The following is a 12,379-nucleotide window of genomic DNA, read 5'->3' as shown; positions in this document are numbered from 1 at the left end:
CTAAAGTAATGAAAATGTGCTCAAGCTCAATAATAAGCAAAGAAACAGGAAGCTCAATTTTCAACTATTTGTAAAAGAATTTGTAGTATCCCGTGCTGCTGTGGCATGTTCAAGCTTTGCGTTCAGTAAATTCTGAGAATGTGTTCTCAGAACGTTCTCACTAACTTCTAATAATTATTTTTGTTGCAGTGTGGAATTATAGGTCTTTTGTTTCTATTTTACATAATTATTTTAAAATATCACTTTTAATATTGACAAAATTAAGCGGTGCATTAATACCTGTTGGTAGTATACTTGGTAATTAGCCATATTCCCTAGCTGCTGTTCCTTTATAACCAATTAAACTAGGAAATGACATTTAAATATCCTCTAATAGATTATTTTATTCTTCAGCATGCAACTTAATTTGAAAGTAATGTTCATATATGTATATAAATTTATAGTTTTCTATTTTTCTCTTTAGGAAAAGAAGGAAAGGCAGGGAAGAATTGAACGGAAACAAAAGAAACGTCATTCCTTTCTTGAAAATGAGGCACTTCCCCCGTGGAGCCCTCCAAGCAGAACTGTGTTCTCAAAAGTGTTTTGATAATTCCAATTCTTACATTTAGTTATTTATCAATTTGCCAATTTTAGCCATAGGTTTAAAACTATTCATTCAATTATTTACCGTTAGAGGAGTCTATTTTAATTAAATGCCAACTACTTCTGCTCACAGTGAAAAAGATGCTTTGGAGTTTAATCACTGAAAGCATTTTTTGAACTGTAGATAAACTGCCTCAAATGAAAAGCTAATAATCAGATTGCTCTTACCGTTAATATATAACCTTTATCATGTCCTGATAATTCTTACAGTTGGATGATCCATGATCACTTTCACTAAGCTGTGCATGTTATTTAAGTATGTTTATTCCCAATAATAAAAAGGAAACCATCTAGGTACCATAATTATAGAAATAATTGAATTTGGGAGTAATTATGCATCTAGCTTCAGGTTTTAAAATGAATAGTTGCTGGGGAGTATGCATGTATATTTCTCCTAAAACAGATCTTTAGCTCAAAGCAGTTGCATTTGCACTGTGAAAGATAGAATTTTGGTCAATTGAGGCAGTAGTTCAGTAGAACTCTAATTGTAGAGGCATTTTGTTTAAGAATTTGCCTTACATTTTATATATGAGTGTATTTTATCTGTTCCAGGCTTACGTGACAATCATAGGCACTATATAATGAGCAGACCTCTGAAATTTGTCTTTCTAAATTCTGTCTCACTTTATTATTTCAGTGATACCAAAAGATATCCTTTTCATGATAGTAATATACTTCGCATTAGTCAAGATCATTATCACTATTATTATTTTGCAGACTAAAGCCATAAATAGGTGATAAAGGCAATTTTTGTCTTCTTAATTAATCCAGAGTCTTATAGCTTATATTTAGAAGACAGTTGTATGGGAAGGTAATTTGTAGACATTATCCAAAGAATCTTCATTTATTTGTTTGATCTCTGCATGTCCTTGTATTAATGGGACTCATACTTGAACTGGTCAGCTAGTTTAGCACAGACCAAACGTGTGCTCTCGGAGTAAAACAGTTACTTTAACCAGTGCTGCAATGCAATGATGGATGAGAATACACAGTCACTATTAAGCATCTCTTGTATCCTCTCTGCTGGATCTTTACAAGTGTTATTTCTCGTCTTTACAACAACTATTCAGAGTAGGTGTTATTAGCCTCATTTTGTGGTTAAAAATACTGAGACTCAGAGAAATCAAATAACTTGCCACATATTTAGCATGTGACTGAGTCGAGATTAGAACTGATTAAGTCTATCTCCCTCCAGAATCCATATGTGCATTTTCATGTTCTCATGTGGCCTCAGAGAATTGTAAGTTCTGTCCAGACTTCTGTGTTATATCAACCTTACAAACATATTTTACCTCCCAGATCCTAAAATCATGTTTTCTATCTGGAGATTATCTGTCCCTTAAGAGATAGCCATTTGTGGGGCCAGCCCACTGGCGTAGTGGTTAAGTTCATGCTCCACGTCAGCGACCTGGTGTTCGCAGGTTCAGATCTCGGGTGCAGACCTGTGCACCACTCATCAAGCCATGCTGTGGCGGCATCCCACATAAAATAGAGGAAGATTGGCACAGATGTTAGCTCAGTGACAGTCTTCCTCACCAAAAAGAAAAAAAAAAGAAATAGCTTTTGTTATTAGAGATGGTGAACCTTATGAGATCTAAAAGATGAAAAAAGAATTTATACTATTTAAGGAGCTAGTCATACAGTTTGTATCCAGTATTAGAACGTCAGAAAACCCAGGAGGTCATGAAACAGAGGCTTTGAGATGGCCGCTCAGGAGGTTTCACACTGAGTTTAACCTTCTTGCTGCAGTGCGTATGCAAGAAAGATGTCATGGATCACTTTGTAAGATCACCTTAGTGCTATAGATAAATAATAGAAATTTCATAAATGAAACTAGAAGCCTTTCTATATTGCCGACACTAGAATACTTCATGAAATTGTAATTATTACCAACAATACGTATTATCAGCAAGGGATTTAGGGCCTCTCTTATTCATCCGTGTGTCCCCCTTAGTGCCAAGCGCAATGCTGATTGTATCCAATTAGCTATTCAGAGCTAAAAAGACATTTTCAAATTCCAGGGAAGTAAAAGGAAAAATGGAAGAAAGTACTACTACTTTTAGGGATGTAAGATCATAAATTTCACAGTAAATATTTACCTAAACTTCTGATCATTTTCTTCTACATTATTGTATTTAGTGGCTTACCGTTATCACTTCTTACTTGTGAGAATTGAGTGAAATTAGCTAATTAACGTAAAGCATATGGCACATAGTAATGACTTGATAAATGTTCATTGTTTGCACTTATTTACCACCATAAGCCCTACATTTCCCCATTTTCATGTGTGTGAAAAAAAGGTAAACATAGATGGGGTTGATGATGGGGTTATTTGATGTTACACATTTTTAGCATGCAAGAAGAAATCTCTGCTTTTCTGGCCCATCTGGGCTGTAGCTCTCAGAAGAGAATAGAGAGGTTGCCTGTATTAGAGACTTCCTGAAAAGAAGTCTAAACACTCGTTTCTTAGCATTGCTTGTGAGAAAGGATGAAAAGGGAATTTGAGGTGTTTGCAAAGACCCAACAAGTCATTTCCCTCAAATGAGGATTTTTGTCTTACTATGATAAGTAATATTTTATTTCCTGTTTACAGCAACCTGTGCTGCTTTAATTATGTAATTGAATGAAATCTCTTCCCCTTTGGCAGGGAAACTGAGTTTTGAGAGCTGGGTGACAATGCAGTACTGTTCACTTTCTGGGATCCAAAGGGGAGAATCAAGCCTGATAATATTCTCTGAATCTATTTCTCTGTTTAAGGGCTATGATTTCCCCATATTTCCTTAAAAAGTATGAAATATCAATATAGACATTTGTTCTTTAAGTTGTCATTAATTTATAGTATGAGGGAATTTTAATTCAAATTGAGGACACTAAAAACCTATAGATTTTCAGATTAAACTTCTAGTTTTGTAAATTGTATTGAACTTGAAGAATGCTGACACTTCAAAGTAAAGGAAATAGTAATTTAATGAATATTTTATTACTGAAAAGAACAATTTCCCTAGAAATTTAAATATTAATACTAAAAAAATTAATTTTATACAGAATTTAAGTTCCATAATAACGAAGAAAATAGTAGTGTTACGTAAATAAAAAGAAACTGTGGCATTTTAGATCAAAAGAAGGTTGAAGTTTTCTTAATGAAAGAAAATAAGAAATGTTCAGGGATAACAACATTCCAGTGGTTTGTATCGCATCACATTTGAAAATGTGAGTAGTTCACTCATTGTTTTAAATAGCGCTAATCTGCTATTTTTCACTGTTGCCAAAGCAGGACCTGATAGTTGTTCGCAGTTGTATGTACCTCAAAGTGATAGAACGCTGCATCAGAAAGGAATTTTAATAATTTAACAAACCTGCCCCAAACTCTGTTTTTAGTTGAAGAAACTGATTTCCAAAGCCTTTGACTTGCTCAAGCTCAGACACGACTTAGCATCAGAAATCGAGAGTGAGAACTCAGGCATCGGGCATCCCCGTTGTGCTCTGCCCACCATCCACAAATGTGATAATCTGATAAAACTTTCACCCGGCTCTTGTAACTGTGGTCATTATTGACTTCAGCTGATTTTTATCCTCTCAGACGTTTCCTTATTCTCCCACTGCCTTCTCCATAACTGTCCACGGATCTAAGCTGGTTGGGCACCTACTCTCCTACTTAAGGTGTGGGGAAATACTCAAGTTTCTTAAATCCTGAGTCATGGGCTAAAATACAGTAGAAAAAAGGAATTTCACAAAATGGGAGAAATTGCATGTTAGTCAAAATAGTTTCCAAGAATAAAGTAGTACAGGAAACAAATTTCCCTGATTCAATCTTGGCTCTGATTTCAAGTGTTATATTAAAAAGTATTTAAACCCATACGCTTCCATTCTAAACAAAGCAAAGATGTTACAAGCTTTCCTGCTTCCTAGGTACGTTGACAAAATAGTAAATGCTATGTAAATGCTTAACTGGAGACTTCTCTGAATTCTTTTTACTTTAAAATGTCATGTGATTCGATTATTTTGAAACATATATGTTACATGTAATTGTATAATGTGAACTTGTGTGAACTAAATTCGTGGAATTGAATTTAGGATGTTTTAAGAATTATTCAAGGAGATATACTTAATGTCTGCTTTTTAGTAGCATATTTTCATGTAATGCTTAATTAAAGTGAACCATTCAGGATTTATTGGGTGAAGTTATTTATTGACTGCCAAAATTTCATTTCATAATGATAGGAAATGTGGTATGAATTTTATTTGTAGGCTAAAGATGAAATAATCATATTTTGTTGATATACCTTTTAGTAGAAATGACTGAAAATTTAAATATAAAACTTTTTTTTGCCTAGAACAGTACACAGATTACAAAGGTAATGTAATTATATAACAATCAAATAATTAGAAAATGCAAATAGCAAAAATTACCTGCCCTGTCATCTCCCAAAGACAGTCACAGTTAATGTATTATGTACTCTTCCAGTTTTTAGTTTCCAGTGCATGTTTCCCTGAAGCTCAAATTCAGCTGGGAGTGAAAAGGATAGAGATACAGTTCACTCTGTCTCCCTCTATTTTTCTCTCTGTCTCTCTGTCTCTGTGTCTCTGTCTCTGTCTCTCCCATGCTACCTATATGTGTGTGTACATACATGTGTATATGATGTATATATAAAATACAAACGTGCATATATACATATATTCAAACATATATATTTTTATTCTTTAAAATAAAAATGAGATCAAACTACATGTTTGGTAACCAGATTTCCCACTCAACAATATATGTTGAACATATTTTCATGTTATTATACCTTTCTAATTATCTTTGATGCTGAAACTAACCTATTTTTGGGCAGTTTGTTTCCTTACAAATGTTTACTATAGTAAGTAACAATCCATTCATCATCCTTGTAGTCGGTATGCTTGTTTTAAGATGTGAGGAACCTCATTAAATCTCAAAAATGAAAAAAGAATTCATAATATTTAAGGAGTTAGTCACAGTAACTCCTAACTAACTAACTAACTAACAGTCTTGTATCTAGTATTAGAATGTCAGAAAACCTAGCAGGTTATGGAGCGTAGGCTGTGAGATAGTCCCTCAGCAGGTTTCACACTTTGAGGATTAACCTTCTTGCTGCAATGTGTGTGCAAGAGAAGAAAGAGGTCGTGGATCACTTTGTAAGATCACATTAGTGCCATAGATAAATAAGGGAAATTTCATAAATAAAACTAGAAACCTTTTTAAGTTGCCAGAACTACAAGACATGGAATGGGAGTCATTTAACGGGCATAGAATTTCAGTTTTGCAAGATGAAAAGAGTTCTGGAGATTGACTGCACAACAGTGTCAATGTACTTAACACTACTGAACAGTACCCTTAAAAATGGTTACGATGGTAACTTTTGTCTTATGTATATTTTACCACAATTTAAAAAAATTGCACAGCAAAACAAACAAAAATGCTTACTCATTCATCTATAGGAGGGATACAGGGAAAACTTCTCCCTTAATTATAGAATATGTCTTTTCTTTTAGTCTGTCAGATCAATTTGCTCAGCTCAGACAGATGACACATCTTTGATTCCGTTACAGTTGCTAGAAGAATCATATGCTAATGGCTTACACCTAGAGTGAATGTTGAGTAAGAAAGCAACAATTCAACTAAGGCTTTCAATAACTCTTCCTTTCAAATGTTTTTTTTCTTGGGTATTCTTGCCCACTTAATTTTTGAGATAAGCTTTAGAGTTCTTTTTAAGCTTTTAAAGCAAAATTATGGTTTTTAGTAGAATTGCAGTAACCAGGCACAATAAGAAAATCTGTTGGTTTGAAAAAGGTAGGATGAGACCACTCCCTTTCCAAAGGCTAAGTTCACTTATATTTTTGTATGTGTAGCAGTTTAACTTTTTAAAATAATTAACTCTGTGGTAGTCATGGATTCCCTTTGGGGGAAGTCTACTGTGAGCCCAACCCATCCTACACTCGCCCAGAGTAACTTAGTTACTCTCTTTTCTACACTGTGTCCTCACCCCAAATAACTTATTGGATGCCTCAGCTTTGTAGGTGTATGTATGTATTTCCTCATTTTAAATAAGAGCTTTATGAGGACAAGAACTGTATTTTATACATCTTGATATTTCTAGTTTATCAGTGGGCTCTGGATAAATATTCCGTGGCTGATAAATGAGCAAGTTAAAAATAGAATATGAAAGAGTGCACGTGTATTTGTGATGACTATATAGTATGTATATGAACAAGGACTCTAGTATTTGATGTAATTATAAGAATGGTGTGACAAATTGAGTATTATAATAACTATTGCAAATAGTTTAAAATTTTATTTTAAATACTACGTATTTTTTTCAGTCCTAAACAAAAACAAAAATTTTTTAAATGGAAAATTGTGTGTGATTGCATTAAGTTGGAAAAACTCACATATATTCTAATATTTACAATTAAATAGATTGAGCCCTATTGAGAGAACTCTTTTCTTTCTTTCTTGGTGTCCTTCTTCCTGTGGTGTATTATGCAACAAGAAAGTTAAGGAAAGAAGGAAGAAAGGAAGAAAAAAGGAAAGAAGGGAGGGGGGAGACAGAGAGAGAAAGAGAAAGAAAGAAAGAAAAGACACAGAGAGAAAGAACAAAAGAAAGAAGGAGAGAAAAGGAAAGAAAGAGAAAGGAAGGGAGGAAGGAAGGAAAGAAGGAAGGAAGGAAAAAGGAGACCAGCCCACGGCTCAGTCTAAAGAATGAATCCCAAGTAGAATTATCTTTTGACTAGAGCTGAAATTCAGATATGCCCAAGTGTGGATGCTGAAATCAGACTCTGCTGTGATGTGTCAAACCTGGTGAGTGGAGAGCGTGGTCGCTCTGTGGCTACTGTTATCTCATTACTAGATCTTGAGCTCAGAGTTATTATACCTTTAAAGCTTGTGATTGCGATTTCCACAAATGCTGCTAGACGTTGATTGTTCGATATCAAAACTGTTAGTTCATCAAGCAGTGAACAAGCTGCCATGTGCCAGGCTCTTCTATGAACCTTATGGATATGGATTGCCATATAATAATAATAATAATAATAATAATAGATAGACATAATCCCTGCCTTCAAGGAATTTACATCAGTTTGGGAGGAGACAAACAAAAATCACTAAACAAACATGCAAATAAAATAATTTCAGTCTCTGATAAATTTTATGAAGAAGATAAGATGGTTTAATGTGTTATAGCATGATTGGCATGTAGAAGATTGTTTTTTTTAGCATTAAGATTAGAGAAGCCCTCTCTGAGTAAATCACATTTGAGTTGTGACCTAAAATGATGAGGAAAAAACAACACTGGGATCACATTGGAAGAGCAGTCCAAGCAGAAGGCACATCTAGTGCAAAGGCTTCAAGGAGGGAAAAGCCACCGTGGCTTGGTGATGAACAAGGAGCAGAGAGGAAGGAAATGAGGCCAGAGAGGTAAGTAGACTCTAGCTTATGTAGCAAGTTGGAAGCCATTTTAAGGAGTCTGTATTTTATTCTAAGTGTAATGAGAGGGTTGTAGTTAGGGAGGGAAGTCATCTAACTCATACTTTTAAAAGTTTTTAGGTTACTATGTGGGGGATAGCTTGTTGGGAGGCGTCTTTACCAGTCCATGTAAAGATTGATGGAGTCCTCGTCTGGGTTTGTGGCAGTGAAGATAATGAGAAGTGGTTGGATTTGAGATACATTTGGGAGATAGAAAAACAAACTTTCTCAATGGATTTAATATGAGATATGAAGGAAAGAGAAATCATCAATGACTTCAAGGTTTCATCATAGCCTGAGAGAATAGATGGATGGTGACGTCCTTCACTCAAATAGGCTTAAAGGTGACAGATTTGGGGGTGCAAAAGTGGGGAGCAGATAACAGATTTGAGGGGATTAGTCCTAGAAGTCTCAGAGTCTAGCGAAGAGATTAGGGGAAGGAGATGTTGATTGACCTGAGTATATGGCTGACTCTGTTTGCTCTTTACATACCATGCAGAACCCCATGACACACTCACAATTCCAGAAGGTTCAGTTCAAGGGGCACTGCTAGCCTGGGCCATGATGTGTGCAGGGAGCCATCACATCCCATGATGACCTATGCCTGGTGTTGAACCCAATCATAAGTCCAATCACCACTTCCCTTGCTGTTTGGTAAGCCTTTTCTGTCTTCTCCCACCATATTTAGTAGGGGCCACTTCAGTGTATCATGACAAGGGGTAATGAAAGAGATGGTGTCTCTATGTTTTTACTTCCAGAAAGTTGCTTGGCCCCTGTGGCATTTTTCTCACTCTCACTTTTTTCAGCAACTTTCCAATTTTGTATATCAATCAGTATATGGGAAGATCAGTGTTTGTCAAGCAAAACACAAACACAAACTTAACATCCTATTCCAGAGCTAATAGCTGATAGATTCACAAAGTACTGAATTCACAAATGTGATATTTGTGATTTATAATAAGAAATACATATTCAGTCTTAGTTCACATTTCTTCCACAGAGTTCCTAAAACCCTTGGATTTACTAAATGATGAGAGCAACGTAGATGTCTTTTGTTGTGCTAATGAGGTGACTTTTGGACCATGGCTCTTTCTCAGCAACAGAATTCATATTTTTACATATTTGATGAATTTGTGTTTCTCAACATCAACAACTACATCAACTAAACAAACAAAACTCTTAGAGTTGATTAACACTGTGAGGTCCAAATGAAAGAGCTCTGGTGGTTTTCTTTCCAAATTCTAAACTAGTGTGTTAAGGTACATGTGAATAAGCCAAAGCACGCTGATGTGGCACGAATACTGCAGGTCTGTCTCTCTTTGTCACGGCAGTCAGTGGAGTCTTGGGACAGAACACTGGTTGAGCAATCATCTCCAGTGCAGACTACTTCCTATGGGCTTCTAGGAGGGTGCCACAAGATGACTTGGGTTTGCTGATATGCCATTCTGTACCTGCAGATTACTACACAGTGAGGAACAGTGGAAGTCATTGCTCTGTCTCAACTCTAAAGATCTTCAGCCATATGGAATCTATTTCAGTAGCCAGCTGCATAGTAGGCCCCTTCCCATGGACAAGAGTCCATGAACTGCTGGAGGAGACCATATCTTGGGTACACAAGAAGCACAACTATGGTGGGCAGCCCAGGTAGAACCAATGGAAGTTGGATGTGCCTGGAGGCCAGTTGGAGTCTCCTGGAGGCACAGTTCTGTCTTCAACTATATGCTCCCTTTCATAGTTTCTGTGAGCTTTTAGTACAATCTAACTTCAGGGTGACGGCTCTGACCATTCCAATCACTCAGGTGCCATTCTGCAAACCAGAGTTCCATGTTTATTTTGATATACTATATTTCACATGAAAATAGTCAATATGATTTGAAGTCCCTTTACTCTGTAACAAGAAATTTTAACATTATAATTGTTCAAAACGAAAAGAAGTTTGGTGCTTTAAATACAATTCCAATTGTAAGATTTTGATATGTACCAATCAAATTAGTACAAATAATTACCAATTTGTAAGGCACAAAATATCTTTTCAAAAATTTTATCAACTATTTATGCTAACAATATGTCTCATCCACAAGGATGACTGAGAGTTTGATGAGATTGTTTAAATGTCATCATAAGGATTGCATATGGACAACTCAAATATAAAACCTGACAGGAAAAAGTCATGTCGACAAAAGCAAATTCAAGTTTCTCATTTTAAATTTTAAAACATTTTATTATGAAACTTTATACAAGTTCATTATTTAATTTATTCTCTAATTTATATTTTTTACTTTTATGTAAAGAAAATACAATTAATTTTGTTAACCAAACCAGATACAGGCACCCTTAAACACTCAGGGTCATGAATAATAATACTGTTGTCTCTGACGCCATAGGAAATATCTTGGGAAACACAGCTCTACCCTTCTTCATGATTGGATGTCTCTTGTCTCAGAAATATATAACCAGAGTTGTGATTCTTCTAGAACAAAGAAGATCTGTCCAGGTCGACTCATTTTCTCCATGCTAGTTATAGAGGTGGATGGCAAAGTTTTCGATGGTGACTTTTTTTGTTAAAAGAAGAAAGAGAAGATGTTTAATCACCCTGAGTAATAGACAAACAATAAAAAATTACAAAGACAGAAAAATTAGCATTGTTGTGAGATATAGGGATGTCTTGGGCAATATTAATGAGTCTACATAATATGGAAGCCCAGTAAGTGGACTGGATGTGCCAAGTGCTGGTCTAGGTAATGAGTATACCCGAATGGACAAAGCAAAGTTTGTGACCTCATGTAGTTTATATTATAATAGGATAGAGAAACACTGAACAAACAAGTACATATATAATGTCACATCCATCAGTTCCAAGTACAATAACCTCTCAGCAGGGTAAGGAGAGGAGTGATAGAGGCTGCTATGAAGGATTATCAGAGGTCTGTCTGAAGAGAAGTCTGAGCAAAAACCTAAAAGGAGTGAATGACAAACCATGTGTGTACCTCGAGGAACAGCATTCGGACCCGTAAGAACTCACTGGGTGTGATAGCAACTTTGGTTTTACATTAAGTATCATGGTATAAAATTGGAGAGTTAATAACAGTGACCTCACAAGTTCTTATGATACGGAAAGTTTCCTCAGACAGTTGGGTGCACAATGGACTGTAGGAGGGAAGAGTGAAGAATTTGGAAGCTATTGCAATTGTTCAGAAGAAAGATGATCGTGCTTGAAAGAGGTGCCACGTCATCAAATTCCAGATGTGCTTAGAGGGAGAAGCTGCAGGATTTACTGACGAGTTGGATGAGGATATGGAAAAGATAGAAGAATCAAGAACGGGCTGAGTAGCTGAGTGAATGATGCTTCCATTTATCAAAATGGGAACACTGGAGAATCAAGTTTGGGAGGGAAATGAAGAGTTCTTTGCTGTAAATGTTAATTCCAAAAGGAGAGATCATGTAGCTATTTGATTTGGTTATTCAAATCAAAGGAGGGATGCTCCAGAAATGTACATTTGGGCATTATCAGCATACAGATGGTATGGTGTGGAGTCATGGGATTAGGTGAGATCACCTAGAAAGTGAGTATAGATAAAAAAGAAAAGCAGGTCCTAGACTAGACCCTAAGGCCACCCAACATTTCAAGCTCAGAAAGAAGAAAGGTCCAGCACCTGGGCCTGAGAAAGACGGGCCAGAGTGGTAAGAGGAAATGCAGGAGAGGTGGATTCCTTGGAAATCAATGGAGTAAAATGTTTCCAGAAGAGGAATGATGCAGCGTCGAATCTTTCTGATGGATCAAGAGACTGACAATTGACCTATCCTGTAAAAGGAAAATCAGTGTGACCAAAAAATAAGATGTCAGCAGAGTGATGGGGATGAAGACCTGATTAGAATGTTTCTAAGAAAGAGGGAAGAGAGGACACTAGGTTAGAAGTAGAAACCACTCTTTGAGTATGCTTTGCTGTGTCCAGGACCAGAGAAATGGGAGGAAGCATCCTAACTGAAGGGGATGTGGGGTCAAGCCTGGGTTTATCTGTTTTTATCATGGAGAATTTATAGCTTATTTGCAACAATTATTTAACAAAAATGGAAAAGAATTGTGACGTGTGCTTTTACAGGCAGTACATATTGTAGAAATTAACTAATTTACATAAAAATTATCCATGCCATTCTGACAATAATGTTAGTATTTTTCCACCTTAGCGAGCACAATCTAATAAGAAAAAAATATCTTGAGTAATAAAATTAAAATGCAATGCCTGTGTATCATAG

The 12,379-nt window shown here is 35.9% G+C and overlaps 1 protein-coding gene across 2 annotated transcripts in view; it reads left to right on the top strand.

The window, feature by feature from the left end:
* MAP9 (microtubule associated protein 9) overlaps positions 1-4,796 on the top strand; it is a 36,345-nt gene extending 31,549 nt beyond the window's left edge. For both annotated transcript variants that reach the window (XM_046657298.1, XM_046657297.1), the window contains exon 14: positions 464-4,796. In XM_046657298.1, coding sequence (XP_046513254.1) covers positions 464-586 — 123 coding nt within the window. In that variant the 3' untranslated portion in view covers positions 587-4,796. The remainder of the gene's footprint in view (positions 1-463) is intronic.
* Positions 4,797-12,379: the final 7,583 nt, after the last annotated feature.

The sequence above is a fragment of the Equus quagga genome, chromosome 3, assembly GCF_021613505.1.
Source record: "Equus quagga isolate Etosha38 chromosome 3, UCLA_HA_Equagga_1.0, whole genome shotgun sequence".
NCBI lineage: Eukaryota > Metazoa > Chordata > Mammalia > Perissodactyla > Equidae > Equus > Equus quagga.
This window is presented reverse-complemented; position numbering and strand designations above follow the sequence as displayed.